General features: G+C 41.5%; 1 protein-coding gene across 1 annotated transcript; it reads left to right on the top strand.

Moving 5' to 3' along the window:
* The first annotated feature begins 591 nt into the window (after positions 1 to 591).
* PPM1K (protein phosphatase, Mg2+/Mn2+ dependent 1K) lies at positions 592 to 18,392 on the top strand. The gene is made up of 7 exons (XM_065877981.1): positions 592 to 715; positions 4,931 to 5,444; positions 6,763 to 6,863; positions 13,946 to 14,111; positions 14,269 to 14,413; positions 15,737 to 15,871; positions 18,048 to 18,392. The coding sequence occupies exons 2-7, from the start codon at positions 5,005 to 5,007 to the stop codon at positions 18,177 to 18,179; spliced, it is 1,119 nt and encodes a 372-aa protein (XP_065734053.1). The 5' UTR covers positions 592 to 715; positions 4,931 to 5,004; the 3' UTR covers positions 18,180 to 18,392.
* Positions 18,393 to 19,952: the final 1,560 nt, after the last annotated feature.

Below are 19,952 nucleotides of genomic sequence, written 5' to 3'. Positions count from 1 at the left end.
CCCCCCCCAAAATAAATAAATAAATAAAAAGTGAAAAAAACCCACACATTCTCAAGGGATCACGAGATGCCTGTTCAGTCACGAAGAACGGTGCACCGTGAGTGTTTCAAAGAACAGCAATGAAACCAGATGTCTTTCATTACCTCCGCCCAGGCAAAGTGTTGGCATTCCGTTCTGGCTTTCCTAGTTGTCACTACCGCTCCACTGCCCCAAGCGACACACTGCCTCTCCTCAACCCCCTGGCGAGGTACCAAATTTCTCGACCTCACCCACCGCAGAGGCGCTCCCTCATTGGCCAGAGCGCCACGGCCTTCGGAAGGGTGGACATCCCCGCGAGCCACCACTGGCCCAAGTTGACGTCGCTCCGCGGTGCACTGCTGAAAGTCAGCCAAGTCCAACGGCCCTTGCGGGGAGGCTCGGTCCCGTCAGAACCTGTGATTGGCTGCGACCGAGAGCCCGGGAGGCGGGCGCGCCTCGTCGCTGAGCGCGGATTGGTCGGAGCTGCCATCAGTCAGCGGGAACAGACGTGCCCCTCTCCATCTGGCAGCTGCCCGAGAAAAATTCTCGAGAATTTCCAGCAGTTGAGCCAGTGGGTGTTCTAACTGCTTGCTCCAGAGACTGGAAACATCGGAGAAGGCAGTCTTATTTACAGAAAACCCCTCTCCCGCCTTCCGTTAGCTAATTAAAATTTTTCCAGGGACATTGCCATCACGAGGTAAGAGCCTGGAGAGTGTACTTCATTTATTTAACCGTTTATGATACTTACGGATGGGGGCACAGCCCACTGCTCCCGGTCCGCGGAATGGAGGGTAAACGGAGGAGGGTTCCCAAGGGAAGGGAGGGGTAGTATCTGTTTAGTTCCCCAGCCCCTTCAGTCCGAGCCCGGCGGTCAGTGCCTGGGTTCTCTGTGCGCAGCTTGCTTTCTTTTCGAGTTCTGGAGCAGCATGTCCGGGCGGGGCCCACCTTCGCTGAGCCACCGGCTGCCGGCATTTCCTGCGGAGCCTTCGCGCTCGGCATGAACTTGACTGCGAGCTGGAGGTTCCTGCCGAGCGAGGGTGGTGGGCCGGGCTGGAAGGAGGGAGGGGACCATGGAAGGGTCGATGGACGGGAAGCAGGGGCCGCCCGCCCTCGCTTCCCTTTAGCGAGGCCCCGAGTCGCCTAGCCCCAACCCCCGGACGCGAGGATGCTGCGGGGGTCAGCGCTTTGTCGCCGCTGCAGCTGCGGCCGGGCCGAGGGAGACGTGGCGGTGGCCGGAATCTGTCCGCGGAGACTGCGGTTGGGAGGCGGGGTCTGGGCGGCGGAAGGTGCGCGAGGGAACCCAGCCGGCAGCATTGCCGCGCGCTGCGCCGGTGGGAGGCTGCGCTTGCTGCGGTGTATCGCCCTGAGTCGCCTAGCTGTCCCGGCCAGCGAAACAAGCCCAGGATCCCGAACTGTCCAAGGGTGAGCTTTTCAGGGGATCGGAAGAGAGAAGGATGCAGAGCCCTAGCTGGGATCGATCTGAGGACGTGGGTCTTGCTTTGCCAAGAGCGCACTGTAATCTCAAGGCCTTGTGGCTGCTGACGTCTTCTTTCGCAGCCGCCGTCTGTAGATTAGAGATTTCCCAGGAGGTGACAAAGGCGAGACTCCGGGTGGCAACAGCCAGGGAATTTGGAGTCTCTAAAGCTCCACCGGCCTTTCTGAGCTTCAGACTGGAAATGTGCCGCAAGGCCTCTCCGGTCCTTGCACACTCCACCAGTGCGGAGGAAAGAAGGAGGTGGTCGGCGCTTTAGAATTGGGTAGCTAAGGTGACAGATTATGTTGGTCTTGAAAGACAGCAATAGTGTCGTAGTCTAGGGGAAAAAAAGTCTCAGTTATAATTTTTCAGGACTTTTTTCTTGGAACCTTAGTCGGTTTCTGTTGTCACCAACACAGGCACCTACTTCCCTTGACTGGAATCTTAGAGAAGAGGAAGAGTGGGAGAGGTGCTGGTGATAGAACGTAAAGGAAAATTCTTCTTCTTTTTTTAAAAAATTTACTGAAAATTTAATGTGTAGATCTCAACGTTGTATTAGGTGCTCTAGAGGAAATGAAAAAGGATAAAATACACACTTTATACTCAGTTGTTCTGAAAAATTCTTAAATGAAGGTTTGGAATATGGTCTGTATCCACATTAACTGAAATGTTTTACAAGATATTTATGGAATCAGAATGATGAATACTTTTCATTGCTCCCATGTTCTTTTCTCTATTCACACATCTAAATACATATGTTCACATCAAACCTAAGAGGAGTCATTGGAGGTTTCTGTTGTTCTTGTTTTCTCCCTCATGTAGACTAGTAGATTTTCTTTCCTTCCTCCTAGCAGGGTACTGGTAAAGAGGATATTGGAGCCCAAATTTCCTGAAATACATTTTGGAGGTTTCCATAATATTTGAATCGATTGGGATGATTTTTTTCTTTTTTCTAGAGTGCTTAAAGAATTATTTTAAGAATATTAAAATTACCTGTGTTTCCATTGTGTAAGTTACTGATATAAAGATACCTGAGTGCCACTTTCTAATGGGCAAATGTGAATACTTCGTTAAATATTTTTGCTAGAGGTATAAATCTAAGCAAGTTTCAGTAGTACTGATCCCTAGAACTCCTGAGTAATTTTGGCATGTGCTTAACGAGACAGCAACAAACTGCACTTTTTACCTGCTTTCAACAGTCAAGAGCAGCTTAACTCAAATCCCAAGTGCACGCTGCTCCCAGAGACTGGGAGCGCCTCCCTTTTCCAAAAGTACATTTGGACAGCTCCAAGGTGTTTAAATCATTGCGGGATTATGCAATTGGAATGAGATGAAAATGTAAAATAGGCGTAGCAGTCTTGTAGCTGTATATGTGGCTTTCTTCATCACTCCCTCCCTTTTATTTTTAAACAAAGTGTATACTTCAAAAGTTTACTAGAAACCAAATGCCTTTTTTTTTTTTTTTCCCCCTTTCTGATGCTTTTCACCTGAGATTTCCTACTCTCAGGATGTGGCTTTTCACCAGCGCTCTACTGTGGAATCTCTATGCCTACTCTCGTGGACTCACAACTTATTTCATTTAACCCTCTTTGCTGAGAATCCCCCCTGCTAGTCAGCGTTGTTCAATCAGGGGTCAACTTTGTTCAACTGTCATAGTTCTGTGTCAGGACTTTAAAGTATGAGATTAACCAAAAGCATTGAGGAGGAGGAAGATGGAGGCCTGGTCACACAAATGAATGTTAAAATGATGAAAATGGAAAGTATTTTCAGCGTTTATTTATTGTCAGTATGTAGAATATATGCAGGCTCACACTGACACGTTTTAAAAAATTCATGTGATTAAAGTAAATCATGAGCCATACATTTTGTGTTGATTGGGGAGTAAAAACAGTTTTGGTTTTGAATAACATATAACCTTCAAATAGAAGCAAAGGAGTAAACACTTCTTTTTTTGGTAATGGGATGTGGTTTCCCTTTGATAACCGGAGGTGCTATGTCTCCCCCGACCCCAGTATCGTCATAAAAGAAGTGAGTTTCAGACTTTAGTACATGATATTAGCTAAAAGGCCAAGAGGGAACGGCCTCCTAAGTCTTCTGTGACCCATTAATAGTTTGGGAGGCCATCTTCATTCTAAATTCTGAGCAGGCAGGGCTCAGATATCTTCCATTGCTTAGGTATCCAAGGGCGTTCTTTGGGACCTCATCCTTTCCTTCTACTGCTTTACTTACTGAAAGGAGTAATGGTCCTTCCTACACACAGCTAGACTGATTTCCAAAAACTTATTGAAAATGGTTGTTTCAAATCTGTAATGCATTTTCTTGTAGATGAATTCAAGCTGGGCTTTTTGTGTGTGTTCATGTGTGCCTTTTGGGGAGATACATTTTTTTCAAATTCATTTTTTTATTGTGAAACAATTCAGACATGCAGTTGAGAATGATATAACACCCGTATACCCTCTGCCGGCATTATCAAATCGTCACATTGTGCTATTTTTTACAGTTGGTTTTTAATTCATAAAGTAACAGAACGAAACACTATGGAGACGAATTTCCGCTTAGAACCTTATTTGTATGGCAAACTGCCAGAAACGCAGCCCTCCCTGCAGGGGTGTAGGAATTCTCCCTGCCAACGCCCTGGGGAGGCTTTCGGATGAGCTGCAGCTGTTAATGTAAATGCAGAGATCAGTGGCTTATAAATCAAGGCTGCTTGTCACACGTGCAGTTGCCCCCAGTTCCTGAGATCACACACACGACCCAATTTACATTAACTAGAATAATAAAGTTTAGTAAGTTGAGAAATCTTAAACTGAACTGAGATCCTAGATTGTATCTTTGCTAAAACTTGGGCACTCTCTTGAGTACAGAACTATCATAAATATTCTATTAACCAGTTTTCTTTTTTTTAATTTCTAACTCTTGTAAGAGACTTTGTTACTGTTAATATTTTTCCCCACCTTTTCTTCAGAGCAATGGAGTTAATGAAGGGAAGACCATTTAGTTACACCTGTTTTCTATATTCTCGCTACTCAAAGTGTGGGCCTGCCCGACCAGCAACTTGTTTGCAGGACCAGGGAGCAGGTTTGAAATACAGCATCTCAGGCCTCACCTGACAGACTGAATCGGAATTTACATTTTAGCAAGATCCCCAAGTGATTGTAGGTTAAAGTTGGAGAAGCACTTGTTCTATGTGAGCTGTGCACATTGTCAAGTTTTTATGGAATTTAAACCCTGTGAATGGGGTAGGTAAATCAATTTATTTTTGATCCACTATTCTTAGAAGTAGGCTGTTAAGTGCCACCTTCTTTACAGACTTAATTCTTGGTACTATCTAATGGTATATCAGTTATATTTGAAATCATTGATGGAGTCCCTCTCTCTCTCTCTCTCTCTCTCTCTCTCTCTCTCTCTCTCTCTTTTTCTCTGTTTCTTTCTACTCAGTTGCATCGTTTCTCTGGAAGACAGCCCATTGTTGTTCCATTGACGGTTCCCTAATTCCTGAGTCCTCTGGAGTTATGTCCACAGCTGCCTTACTTACTTTGGTTAGAAGTGCTGGAAACCAGGTGAGGAGGAAAGCGCTACTCGGTGCCCGCCTGCTGCCGGACGACAGGTGGGTGACGCCCACGTGCCACAGCTCCACTTCAGAGACCAGGTGTTCTCGGTTTGACCCTGATGGTAGCGGACGGCCAGCCACCTGGGATAATTTTGGCATCTGGGATAACCGCATTGATGAGCCGATTCTGCTGCCGCCCAGCATTAAGTATGGCAAGCCGATTCCCAAAGTCAGCTTGGCGAACGTGGGCTGCGCCTCGCAGATTGGCAAACGAAAAGAGAACGAAGACCGGTTTGGCTTTGCTCAGCTGACAGACGAAGTCCTGTACTTTGCAGTGTATGATGGCCATGGCGGACCGTCGGCGGCCGATTTCTGTCACACCCACATGGAGAAATGCATCCTGTACGTACAAATGATACAATGGCTTTCACTCTTTGCAGTGTGCCTTATGCTTCCTGTTTAAACTTTCACCTTTTGGCTGAGACATTCACTGCTTCTTTTTGTTTGTTTGTTTTTCTATGTATGTATGGCTGCATTGGGTCTTCGTTGCTGCTGTGCGTGGGCTTTCTCTAGCTGCGGTGAGCGGGGCTTACTCTTCGTTGCGGTGCGCGGGCTTCTCACTGCGGTGGCTTCTCTTGTTGCAAAGCACGGGCTCCAGGCGCACGGGCTTCAGTAGTTGTGGCTCGTGGGCTCAGTAGTTGTGGCTCGTGGGCTCTAGAGCACAGGCTCAGTAGTTTTGGCGCATGGGCTTAGTTACTCCGCGGCATGTGGGATCTTCCCGGACCAGGGCTCGAACCCGTGTCCCCTGCGTTGGCAGGCAGATTCTTAACCACTGTACCACCAGGGAAGTCCCAACATTCACTGTTAAGGTAGTTATTTGAGTGCTTTCACACTATTGTTTTATGAACAAGCAGTTGCTCAAGCATGCCAGTTATTACAGATGATTATTACCACTTCAGAAATATGTATGTTTTAACAACTCCCTTGGTGAGAGCATTGACCAGAATCTGCAGCCCTTGACTTGTGATCATTTCAAGTGAATTAACATAATAAAGTACATGATCTCATGTACTCTGAGAATCTATGAGTAACATTTACTCCTATCAGTGCAGGGCACACAGTGCTTCAGTAAGTGGTAATTATTCTTTCAAGTGGTATGAATAGCTCGGAATACTTGTTGAAAATAGCTTTAGATGACTGGCATTAGAATAGGGAAAATGCTTTTAATGAGGGTGCTTTGGAGCTCTTTAAAAAGTTTATTTACCGCAATTATTATTAATGTATTTTTGAGGGTCACACTACTGCTAGAATTAAAAGAGGGGGAGAACATGTGACAGTTATGACCACGTGACTCTTCTTCCCAAGCATAGTTATTCATCCCGTTCATCAGTTGATTTATATATATTTTGCCTTATTCCACAAAGGAACTCAGTGGCTTAAATTTAATATAAAGGAACTCTTGACTTCTCAGGGTTGCGATAGTGAGGATTAATTTTTTAAGGATGGAGACTTGGGCTTTTATTTGACTGTTTTTAAAGGCTTATCTCTGTGCCTGATTCTTTCTCAATTTGATTCGTTAATATATGGATCTGAAGCCTCTGAAAGGCAAGCCACGGAGGTCCATTGTATGGAATGACTCTGCTAGCTGGAGGGACCAAGAGGAAGGCTAGAAACCTGTAGTCAAATGACTGTTTGGGGCTCTTTTTTCCTCTCCACGAAGGGATTTGCTTCCTAAGGAGGAGAACTTGGAAACTGTGTTGACCTTGGCTTTTCTAGAAATAGATAAAGCCTTTGCAAGGCACGCCCACCTGTCTGCTGATGGTAAGTAAAGCAATCTCTTTCCTTACTGTCCTGGGGCATTTCAGGGAAGAAGGAAACACTTTAAGCCCTTTAGGGGTGGGAGTTTTAATGTAAGTTTATTTGTAAGGATACTTACGTTGAAAATGATTTTTTAAATGAAGAACCACTTTAAATGTTATTTGGAATCCAAACGAAATCCACTTTTAAATGAACTATATTGGAGATTGTTTTAGAAATTGGAGCTCCAAAATGGCTCTGATATTGAATTTCAATTTTAAAAAGATTAAAAAACATTTTTTAATCTGTTTGATTGCTTGTTTTATGGGCAAGAGGTCCGTACTATGAGAGGGTTTATTATTTTGGGTTTTTAAGAGGAATCTGATGAGCAAGTACTGAAATTCACTACGGGGTAATCTAATCTAGCCAGAGTAAATGTCCACATCAGAAGAAAATTGCTAATTGGTCCTCAATAGAAAAGGACAATGGCTAATATGCACTACTCTGTAAAATTAGAAGGAAGATCTTTTTTCTTCCATTTCTTAAAAAACCTTGATCGTGCAGCTTTCCCGTGGTAACTAGTTGACATTTTTTTAATTTGTTAAACACAAGGCCATGGCAGCTGAATTTTAGAATTTGTGTACTGTATGGCCTTACATTTTGAAAGTAAAATGTTTCTGATTTTGACTAAATTTATCAAAACCATTTCAGGAGAATGTAGCTGATGTTTTTTGGTTAGCTGGGCCCCCAGTTTATTGCTCATAAAGTTAACCTTGAAAACTTCTGTAGCAACCATTTAAATGTATGCATATAGACCTCATAACCGATTTGAAAACGAATCACGCAGTAACGTTAATCTGTGTTTTGTTCGTCCTTTTGTTTAAAGGAGGTCAAAGTGTACCACAGCAATGTTATTTTTGTAATTTTCAGTTGGAGTGCATAGGGCTGGAAATTTTTGCTATTTCACAGATGAGGAAGTGAAACTCAGAGAGAGGTAAAAGGTCAGTTGCAGAGTTAGGACTGAGATGTTCCTGGCACCCACCGTGGCCTCTCTCATGGGCGTATTTAAAGATGAGTATTAGAGAGGATGATTCTAGGATGGCTCTATTTGCCATTTTAAGAAGTTTTTCCTCCTCTTTTTCGAGAAACTTATCATCATCATACTTCTCCGAAAAGCATTAGAGTCCACTCTCTTTGTTCAGTTCAGGGATTTATTTTCTCGTTTGTAGATTATTCAGGCCCGTTTTCTCTTCTCCGTTCCTTAGGACCTTTTTTCCCCCTTCCAGCTGGCCCCTCACCTTGTGAAAATAAGGGTTGAGAGATGGTAGAGTTTAGCATAAGATTCTGTACTTGTTCCTCGTGGGTAAAGCATACAAAAGTGAAGAGATTCTGTACTGGTTCCTTGTGGGTAAAACGTACGAAAGTGAAGAGGACATCAAAACACTTTCTTATAGCTGTATTTTTATAACTCTGAATATTGGTATGCTTTTATCTCATCCATAAGCAGGTCGGCTGTGTATCACACCACGAAGTTTATTGGCTGTAGTGCAGGTGGCGTGCCCCAGCTGTTGTGTAAATAGGTAGAGCTCACTGGGCAAGGTTTTCAGAAAGGAATGTTCAACTTTACCATGGGAATGTGGCCAACAGTCAGAAACCATGAACCCTTCCTGGGTGCAGTTAGCCCTTTTGTAAAGGATCTACTTGACGAACATGCTTAAAACTGTGATAGGTTTGGTATAAAATGTGAGAGTACTCCTTTCATTTATTAAATAATAAATGACAGTTAAAGGGAATTTTGAACTTAGGGAGAGAATTGACTTAACTTGCCTACCTTAAAAGAACCTTTCTAAAGATACCTTTCTCACATCAATTCAGTTGTGCAAAGACAATCATAAAAATGTACTTCATTTCTAATAATGAAAATTTAGTTATTTAACTTAGTTCCTCTGTCACATACTTTGAGTTAATGATCTCAGACCTTTCATAAGATATTCTAAAGTTTATTTTTCATCTGATGGCCATTTGCTTGCGAGTATAATGGAGCATGACAGAACGATGGTTAGTGTACTACTAAAAGAAAAAGAAAGGGTCTGTTATGGCATTGTTGTTCTTAAGTCTTATTTTCGATGTATTCTTATAGATCAATTAGTCTGTGTGGTTTTTTTTTTTAAAGTAAGTATTTTGAGAACAACTTTAAATTTATTCTTAATCAGTTGCCAAGGCTTTCAAAGGTGGCAAAAATTGCCTTTTGATATTTGGGGGCTATTTTATCAAATATATTAAAGCCACTAAAGATAGGATGCTGTACGTCGTTTAACCTTTCAATATGCGGATTTAAAAAAAAAGCAGTGTACCACTTCAGATTTCAAAGTGATTATTTAAATTAAAAAACATTTTTTAGTTTTTAGTAAGAACTGAAGCAGTATCAGTATTATAAGAGCGAATAATATTCTTTTTGGCATAGCTGTGAGTAGGGCCCATGCTAGTTAAATAAAATTGTGAAGTAAGTGCAGTTTGCCCTCTCCAATTTCTTTCACCTTTTCTTTTAGCATCAGCTCCATTTTCCCTCCTTGAACCCTTTCTGTGATCAGCTTGAGGGTAGGGGCCATGGCTTATTCATTTTTGAATCTCCAGGGTTCAGCACCCTGTAGAGAGTCTGGAAGGTACTCAATAATTATTTGGACTAAACTGATCTCCACTGCCTACTCTTTCTTACCAAAGTTATTATAACTTATCCCTTGATTATCCTATAGCTGATTTAACCGAATTATTAATATAATGTGTATATTTTAATGAGTTATCACTTCTAGGGGGGATCTGAGTTTTGAGTAAGGAAAGCTGAAAAGAGATTGGTTAAACCATAGGAATGAATCACTAATGCTGGAATTTCAGGTAGGGAAGAGTGCCCCACGTCATACTATTAGCTTTCTCAAAAGAAAGTGAAAATAATAAAGTGAAAATAAAACACTCTCTTCTTTTTAAGACTTTCATCCAATATCTGCATAAAATACTTCCAATTACCTCATTAGCATTTAAAATATTTACTATTTCAGTTGAAAATGGGGGTAGTTGGAGGAGAATAAAATCAGAATGCCACTTATCAAGAAACAGCCCTTAAGAAATTCCTGGCTATTTTTATTGATTTGTTGTAGATGCATTTTCAATTTACCCTTATTTACAAATAGCTAATTTCATCATCATCGTTGAATATTTTGTATTCATTTTATACCAGTCATGTGTATTTTTACAATTAATGAAACCAGCCAGTAAGTTCAAGTGATGTCCCATTAGTCTATTGTTTAATGAACAAATTGTCACTCAAACCAGATGGTAGAAAACTTAGATGATATCCTATATATCCGATAAACTCTTCGAAGTGTTTCTAGATTGCTTAAGATTTGAAAGCAACAAAGCTCCCCAAGAGACAAATGGATCAAAAAGAGAAGACTTGCTCTGACGTTCAGAGTGGGAGACGTTGGTGGCAGCATTGTGAGTCTCATTGGAAACTTCCATGCTCTTCATGTTCCTTGATCTCTTTATGGAAGAATTACACTAAAAAATAACCAGTGTGAGAAATGCAATGTTTTTGATTTCCCTTCTTATGTTGGAGGCAGCCAAAAGCAAAAAAAAACAGGGACAGCATTGAAGAGACATTCTTATTGTGCTGTTACTGCTTCAGCTTGTCACTGATTTAGTGTTTATGATTCATACATGTCTAGAATGCCCATTTTTGATAAACACTGAAACTGTATTGGTTTATACATATTATTTTTTACACAGTTGAATAATTACTGGGGGGGGTTATACTTTGAAAAGTACGGCTTTACTCTTTGTGTTGCCATTCAAAATCTTGATCATTTTTCTTTTGATATATTGACCTGCGACACTGGAGGAAAGAGAGAGCTGCAGAAACTCCCATTTCACGAATTACATAAAATTGTAAACATTCATTAGAGCTCAAGAGCCTTGCTAGCCTTTATTTAAACAATTAATTTAATCTTCTACTCAAAAAATGCCTTATAGATACTAAAAGCCTTGCATTTAGCACCATTAACAAATAAGTCACTCCTTGTATCTGGTATAGGAGGTGCTTTGATTCCTTCTTGATTTATATTTAAATCCCAGTAATTTGGTGGTATACTGTAGTTCACATCCTCTCTGGTATGCTTGTCAGATACGAACTACTCAGTGCTCTACCCATGAATTCCCATGAATTTTCCCCTTTGTAACTGGGACAGTTCTGATATCGATACCAAACAAATTTACGGTGCATTTTTTTCAACTCAGTAAACGTACCGATTTACTCTTCAAGACTGACTGACCGACTATGTGTGTGTGCGTGAGTATATAGATGTGTGTCTGTGTTACCACAATATGTGTCTTGGTACACATCCATTTGTATATAGGTTTTCCTGCCTTGGGAAGCCACAAAACCAAGAAGTGTTGCTCTGTGATGAAAAACAGACTCAACTACAAAATACCATCAACTTTGGGCAAACTGAGTTTTGGAATCATTGATTTGGCATCTCCTGGAATATTATATAATCTGCTAGTGAAACTTTCACCAAAATAAAACCCTTCCCCTTATTTTGCAGCTCTTTCTCTACCCTCCCCTGTGTTGCAGGTTTGTAATGTTTGAGCACAATTCCTGGGTGAATTTCCTATTTGCCTCTGTGCGTGTTATTTGTGGCAGAGAACTGTACCTGGTCAGCAGCTCTAGACCTGGAGCCCGTGGACACTATATGCTGGGCTTCAGTGGAAAGAGAGATCTGCTTAATTTTGTCCCAGGTGAAGGAGTCCAGCGGTTCCTAGCCTGGACTACTGGAAGGTTCCCACATCCTCTTTGTCCCATTAGTTGAGATGACTTGCAGTAGAAAATGTCCAGTGAGTGTTAAGAACTTATTGAAAGATGTCTTGGTTTTATAGTTTTGTTGTTAGGGAAAAAAGTGAGAATTTTTACTTCCATGTTAAATGTTAATTGACAATAAATGCTGATTTAATATTTATATTCTTACATGCTTAGCAAACCAGAATCCACAGTTTTGAAAACTTTCCCATAAATCCTGGGATTTTGGAACTGTGAAGTTGGGTTGGTTAAAAACTCGAGCTCTTTTAAATTCCCAAATGGCAGAGCCATGAATTATAATCCTAAGCGGCTAAACTTGAAGTTTTCATTTATGAGGTTTTAACTCCTGATGTAGCCAATTCAAAACCACTTTTAAGAAAAAGCTGCTCCTGGGACTTCCCTGGTGGTGAAGACTCCGAGCTTGCGCTACAGGGGGCACCAGGTCGATCCCTGGTCAGGGAACTCAGATCCCGCGTGCTGCTGTGGAGCGCGGCCCAAAAAAAAAAAAAAAGAGAGAGAAAAGCTGCTCCTGTCAGTTTAAACAAAGGAGAATACTAAACTCCCTGGACAGGTAGCATCTGAGTAAACGCCTGTGTTTTCTCGCCTGGCTCTTCTCATCATTTGAAAAGATTACAGAAGTTCAACTGTAAAGCTTCCCCTGTATAATGTTTTAGGACACTCACAAGTTGACATTTGTAATATAAACATCACTGATCCACTAAAACGTTTGTGTTGTACAACTATGATATGTTATATATTTTAGTTTTGCCAAGACGATACTACTTTGGCACAGCTGTTCCAAAATCAAAGAGATAAATGGGAAGATAGTGGAACCATATACGCTCTCTCTCCATAAAGTAAATTCGGCACGGATATAGAAGATTAAGCAGGGTTTATTCATGGTTTTTTTCCATTTTCCTCTTCCGATTAAAGCAGGCATTTTAATATACTGATTGGAAAATACATGCATATATATCTTTCCAAAATGCATTACTGCTGTTTTTAAAATTGTCTTTAAAAAAAAAAGGGAAAGACTGAGCTGCAGTCAGTCACTTCCTAAATCTGCCTTTGAAGTCAAAATCATCTTTAGATGATCACCTGAGCATTTTACTTAGATGCTTTAAAGAATTAACCACGTTACTGAAGATAATACCTGCTTTAAATGCTATCTTTTTTGATTCTTTCCATTTGCTTTCCTTTTTAGCCCATAATTTCACAGTACTCTCACTTTGACAAGGCTCAATGCACCCTCAAAACTTTTAACAAGTAGGAAAGAACTCAGGGCAGACACTGTTAGAATACACACCAAAGAAAGATGCAAAGATGCCCTTTGGATTGGATGGAGGAAATAGCGGTGACCTCCAGCCAAGCAACGTATAATTTTGTTATTGGTTGGAGGAAATTAATATTCTTGGAGTGCTCTGGGCCCAGGGCTTGACCACAGGATTAGCACTTGGCAGCACTGTCCGGCATCTGGGGACAGACTGGTGGTTCGGTGGAACTACAAGCGTGAACTATACCAAGTTTATGGGAAACTAGAATGAATTTCATTCCCTGCCCTCCAGATTTACTCCTAATATAATGACGGCTGTACCTTTGTTTCACGTCTGGGGAGGACAAAGATGAGAAAAGAATGTGAACCTTTAACCGTTTTAGGATTTTTTTGGGTGAACATTTGTAAAATTAAAACAGGTGTAGAAGGAAAGAATATAAAATATAGTGCTTGAAGAGCCAATGAGGCACTTGGCATATCTTGCTTAGCCTATTAACTGATAATAATTTCACAGGACAGGGGTAAGAAATGGAAGAAAAAAGCTGAGTGCATAGATTTTAGAAAAGTTGGCTTGCCTGAATGGGCTCTGTAGACCTAAATCATCCTGCCATATTAGCCAATCTAATTAAAATGTAATACTCTTAATCCCAACACCTGATGTACACACAAAGGTGTAATAATGATCCATTCAAGTGAACCCTACTGTATATAAATAGAAGCCATTTGGAGACAGTGATGCATTTTTTACCAAATTAGGTTAGCAACTTTTTCTGTTTGCATGGAGCCTTGTTACTGAATTAAATACCTCTTTCTCTGCATGCGCTTACTTACATAGTTCATTTGCATTTTATTTGCATAGCTCTAGTTAAATTAGAATGATACATTTCAGCACTAGTTTAACATGCCTATGTTTTATCTTGTAATAAAAATTCCACATCCAATCATTTGACCGTCACTGACTTGTACTCTTTTTCATCGTGTCTGCAGCGACCCTTCTGACCTCTGGGACTACTGCAACAGTAGCCCTTTTGAGAGATGGTATTGAACTGGTTGTAGCCAGTGTTGGCGATAGCCGAGCTATTTTGTGCAGGAAAGGAAAACCCATGAAGCTGACAATTGACCATACTCCAGAAAGAAAAGATGAAAAAGAAAGGTACCACCTCCACTCATCAATTTTCTATAAGGATAGTATTTATATAGTTCAAGACAGAAATAAAACCTTGCATTTTAAACTGATTTTATGCTAAAGTTTAACGGAGCCTTGGTTTTCTGGGTATCACAACGTAGTCTTTTAACTTTTTTTTGACCAGGATTAAGAAATGTGGCGGTTTTATAGCTTGGAATAGTTTGGGACAGCCTCACGTGAACGGCAGACTTGCGATGACCAGGAGTCTTGGAGATCTGGATCTTAAAACCAGTGGTGTGATAGCAGAACCGGAAACAAAGAGGATTAAGGTAAGAGAGGACTTGCAAACCCTTGACACACAGGCAAGGAAGGAATGCAGGATTGTCTCCAGCCGCAGGCTTTCTTGGAAGCCTTAATTGAAGCCAGAATGACTTTTATTTTTAGTTTTTGAAAAAATATTCATTTTATTTATTTATTTATTGGTTTTGGGCTACATCGGGTCTTACTTGTGGCGCATGCGATCTTTTTGTTGTGGCACGCAGGCTCTTCCTCGCGGTGTGTGGGCTCCTCTCTCGTTGTGGCGCTCGGGCTCCAGAGAGCATGGTCTCAGTAGTTGCGGCGCACGGGCTTAGTTGCCCTGCGGCATGCAGGATCTCAGTTCCCCGCCCAGGGATTGAACCCGCGTCCCCTGCACTGGAAGGCGGATTCTTAACCACTGCACCACCAGGGAAGTCCCCAGAATGGCTTTTAAACAGAAGTTATTAATGGAAGGATAGATAAACTTTTCAGATAAAACAGGATAGTGCTTTCCTGGCCTAATGTATGAGGAAGTGTTGGCTTTGTGTCACCCTGCCGTGGAATTTGCCTGGAAGCATCACTGCACTGCCCTTGCTGACCTGCACCTCATCATTCAGCATCCCTCTCCCTTGGAAGCTGAGCCTGACTTCCTTTTCCCACCAAGCTAAATAATTGTCCCACCTCTCTTGTTGTGACATCTTCTGCTTGCTACTAATCATTGCCCCCACTACGCTACGCTTCCCCCAGCATACACCCAGTGGTGAGCTGACACTTCACCTGTGCAACCCCCAGCCTGCTCTAGTACCGGGCACATTATAGTGTAGGCGCCCAGTAACGGCAGCAAATGACTGTTAATTTACTGGACGATTTTATGTCTTATACATATCCCACTTATATTCATTTCGTCTAACAAATACTTACATAGCAGTTTACTATGTGCCAGGCTCTGTTCAAAATAGCTACTCCTACCCCATTTTACAGAGAAAACAAATCTGGAGCATATACACTTCAACCTACCTATGTTTGCCCTGTTGAAAAACAGAGGTGGGTTTCACACCCCGGGAGCCTGGCTCCAGAGACAGTGCTCTCAGCCATTACACCAAGCCGCCCGGTAGCATTTAGCTACCGGGCTTCTTCCTCCAGGGTGTTACTAAGTAAATGTTAGGCTTGTCCTCAGTGATTGATGCTAAATGTTGCCACTTTTGCCCTAAATGCAGGCCTTCCATTTTCACTCTGTTTGCCTACAAGCTCTGACACACGGCTGACCACTCGGAAAACAGATTAAATTGTTGCATTATGAAGATTATCCTCAGGCTGTCTGGTTTATAACCCTGTGCGTTTGGTTCTGACCGCAGCTACATCATGCTGATGACAGCTTCCTGGTCCTCACTACAGATGGCATTAACTTCATGGTAAACAGCCAGGAGATCTGTGACTTCGTCAATCAGTGCCACGATCCCAGTGAAGCCGCCCATGCAGTTACTGAACAGGTGACACAGCAGAGCTTCTGCTAGAGAAGTCCCAGGGCGGGGAGGAGAGCACAAAGCCAGGTGCAGGTTTCGCTGCAGCCTGGAGGGGCCACCACTGACTGCAGATTTCTTTGAAATCTTGTGTTTTAGCTTTACTATTACATGGAATTTTACACTTCATAATATTTCCAATTAAAAATGTTTTTACAATTCTTCCAAGTAGTTAAGTAAAATCAATATGCCAGGGAAATGAGCTATGTTTATTTTTTGGCTTTGTACACATCTTGAAATGACAGTAACAGCATTGGTAAATTATAACATTAGCAAATACTAATGTCACCGTGTGTCAGGCACTTTTCTACTCACATGTATTTAACTCATGTAATCATCATGATAACCCTCTGAGGCTGGAGCTAGAATTATCCCTTCTTCACAGAGGAAGAGAGCAGAGGCACAGAGGCCGAGACATTAAGTAACTTATTCAAGATGGCAAGATTGTCACGTTGCAGAACTGGTCTTCAAACCCAGACAGCCGAGCTCCTGAATCCAGCCACTGGACCATTTTAAACTAGACTGCTCCACATGAGTATCCAATGTAGAAACACTATAGCATAGTCAATTTCTGGTTTTGAAAAATGGGTGTGTAAAAACAAACAAATACACAAAGGTATATGGATGAGTGGTATGTCGGTGTGCCAGTCAGAGCTAAAATTTGGAAGCTGGATAATATCCAGTAAAAAAAAATGTAAAATTTCCATGTGTTAATACTCTGTTTGGATAGATAGTTCTTTTTTTTTTTTTTTAACTTTATTTATTTTATTTATTTATTTTTGGCTGCATTGGGTCTTCATTGCTGCATGCAGGCTTTCTCCAGTTGCGGCGAGCAGGGTCTACTCTTTGCTGCGGTGCACGGGCTTCTCATTGAGGTGGCTTCTCTGTTGCAGAGCATGGGTTCTAGGTGTGCGGGCGTCAGTAGTTGTGGCTCACGGGCTCTAGAGAGCAGGCTCAGTAGTTGTGGCTCATGGGCTCACTAGTTGTGGCTCACGGGCTCTAGAGCGCAGGCTCAGTAGTTGTGGTGCACGGGCTTAGTTGCTCCACGGCATGTGGGATCTTCCCGGACCAGGGCTCGAACCCGTGTTCCCTGAATTGGCAGGTGGATTCCCAACCACTGCGCCACCAGGGAACCCCTATATCATATATTTTCTATCAGTCTTTTTCTTCAGAGTTTTGACCTCAGGCTCTGAGGTATTTTCTTTTTTTTTTTAATAAATAAATTTATTTATTTATTTTTGGCTGCGTTCAGTCTTCGTTGCTGTGCGTGGGCGTTCTCTAGTTGCGGCGAGCAGGGACTACTTCCCGTTGCGGTGCGCAGCCTTCTCTTGTTGAGGAGCATGGGCTCTAGGCACGCGGGCTTCAGTAGTGTGGCTCGTGGGCTCTAGAGCGCAGGCTCAGTAGTTGTGGCTCGCGGGCTCGAGTGCAGGCTCAGTAGTTGTGGCTCGCGGGCTCGAGTGCAGGCTCAGTAGTTGTGGCTCGCGGGCTCGAGTGCAGGCTCAATAGTTGTGGCCCATGGGCTTAGTTGCTCCACGGCATGTGGGATCTTCCTGGACCAGGGATCGAACCGAGGAAGTCCCAGGCTCTGAGGTCTTTTGAAGTACATTTGCTGTAATCCCAAGCACTTACTAATGCTGACTATATAATTTGCTATTTGCATTAGTTCCTAAAATTGATTTATAATTCCACTGTAGGAAGTTTAGTTTATGCCAGTTTTCTATTTTGTATAGACTGTAATAAACTTCTTACAGTTTTATATCTTTATACACATCCACTTCCTTAGGTTATTATTTCTTTAAGCTAAATTCCTAAGAGCAGAATTGCTAGGTAAGAGCTAACACTGAATCCTTAACCCTGCATTATTCCCTATGCTAAATGCTTTACGTGTGTTTTCTTCTTCAGGAGCTACGTAGCTTGTACCTTAGTCCACTGGTGTATTTATTGCCAAAACCGCTACAGTGGCATATAGTTAATATAGTGGTTTGGGACATCAGTTATCCTATATGCAATTGATACAAACCACTGTGAAATAATTGTGTTAGTAACTGTGTTTGAAGCCAGTTTGGCCTTCCAGAGAAAGGCCATTTCTTTTTGTACAGACTCTGATTTCCATTGTTCATCTCTTCCTTCCTGCCGTAACTTGCAGGCAATACAGTATGGTACTGAAGACAACACTACTGCAGTAGTAGTGCCTTTTGGTGCTTGGGGAAAATACAAGACCTCTGAAATCAACTTCTCATTCAGCAGAAGCTTTGCCTCCAGTGGACGATGGGCCTGATCACTTGCTGGGACTTGGAGTTTCTGTGCAGTTTTTCACTGATTGTGTCAAGAAACTGATAAGATTTTTAGAAGTTGACTGTACCAAGGTGACCCTAGGACTCACTAGATCAGTACACACATCACTATAAACTTAGTAACCATCTACATAGTAGTTTTTCATAAATACCTGTCATATTTATGTTCAACTAACTGTACATACTCAGTATAAATACGTGTAATTCAGCTACTGTGAATGAGTCTCTGAGTGAGCAAATGAAGAATGGTTTTGACACACTCGCTGAGTGTTAAATTTCTATATGAATTTCTTTTGACCATTTCTGATCTTTATTCATTTGACCAGGTTCTTGCCTTCAAGTTCTTCAAAACTAGTCAGTATTTTGACAGCTACTCAATGGTTATCTGCAAGTGTTTATTTTTAATAACGGTACCAAGCATTAAGTATGAAAACTGAGTTCTCTGTTACTATATTTTGTACTCTGGATCACCTACTGGTGAATGTAACAACGCAGAAGAAATTAATTCAGCTAACATGACACTGCTAAGCTGTATACATATGTACAACAGTGCACTTACGTATTTCCACTGTGTCACCAGGTCTCTACTGCCCCCAGTCAATTCATTCCTGTTTTTCTGTAGGTAAGAATGCTGTATAGCTATGACTATTCCTTCATATCAGAAAAGAATGTCCAGGCTAAGAGTTCTTTGGTCAAAGCTATACAGAGTTACATACTGACAGTATCAAGTATTTTGTATAACGTTTCCATTTGTTATTCGAATTCTATGTTTTGTGTTTTGTATACAGAATGTTTATATTATCGCTTTTTGTATAGAGTAAGCAAGTCGGATAATTTGTCAGTAAAAATAATCCCACATTGACCGATAACTGCTACAGACATAGCTTGAGGTTTATGTCTCCTTTTTCTAAGACTCCTAAGAAAGAATAAATCTAAAAAAAAAAGCCTTATCTATTCCAGCTTGCTATGTAATTTAGGAGTATAAAACTATATTTCCTTATATCTGTATGTAAGTTTGCTGTTAAAATGTGAATCTCTACATGTGTGTATGGAATTACATCTGCAGTTTATTTCTGCAGACAGTGTAAATTTGTTGTATGTGTAGGTGTATGTACATATGTATATTTTAGACTAATGGAAAATGAAAGGGAACAATCCTGCATAGCTCCTTCACCAGTTAGCTTTCAATTATTGATATGTTTATCTCTAAGAACTCTTGACAAACTGAGGGAAGTTTCAGAGTGGAGAACCAATGGTTACTGGGAGATAAGGAAACAGATTAAAAATGGCTGTAGGAGATATTCTGTGGTGGGTAACTTCTGTGGAAAAACCTGGGAACAGAACAGCATTTGAAGCTACATTGCTATATTGTAATTTGCATATAAAATAATAGGATGTGAGAAAAATACTGAAGTGTTAAGAATGACGTGGAGTTCTGTGGAAACAAAAGAAAAACCAAAACGATAAAGTTGATGTACCTTCAACTCTTAGTTTTCAGGTTGACTTTTCTTTAAGTTTTACTCAAGGCTTATTAGAAGGAAGAGGGCACAACATCGATATTCGCATCTCACCTTTTTGGGAATGGAAGGAAAGAAATCTTGAGTTTTCCTGCCTGTATTAATCAGGAATTATCCTTTGGGAAAAAGTGGTATGGAAATATTTCAAGGTGTTTTTTTTTTTTTCAAGGAAGTTTGGTAAAAGAAAGAAAAACATTACAAGAAAGGATATGGTCTCCTATTCATTGCCTGGGAAGTGAG

Source organism: Phocoena phocoena, chromosome 5, assembly GCF_963924675.1.
Source record: "Phocoena phocoena chromosome 5, mPhoPho1.1, whole genome shotgun sequence".
In the NCBI taxonomy this organism is placed as follows: Eukaryota; Metazoa; Chordata; class Mammalia; order Artiodactyla; family Phocoenidae; genus Phocoena; species Phocoena phocoena.
The sequence above is the reverse complement of the archived record's forward strand: the minus strand, read 5'-3'. Positions and strand labels throughout refer to the sequence as shown.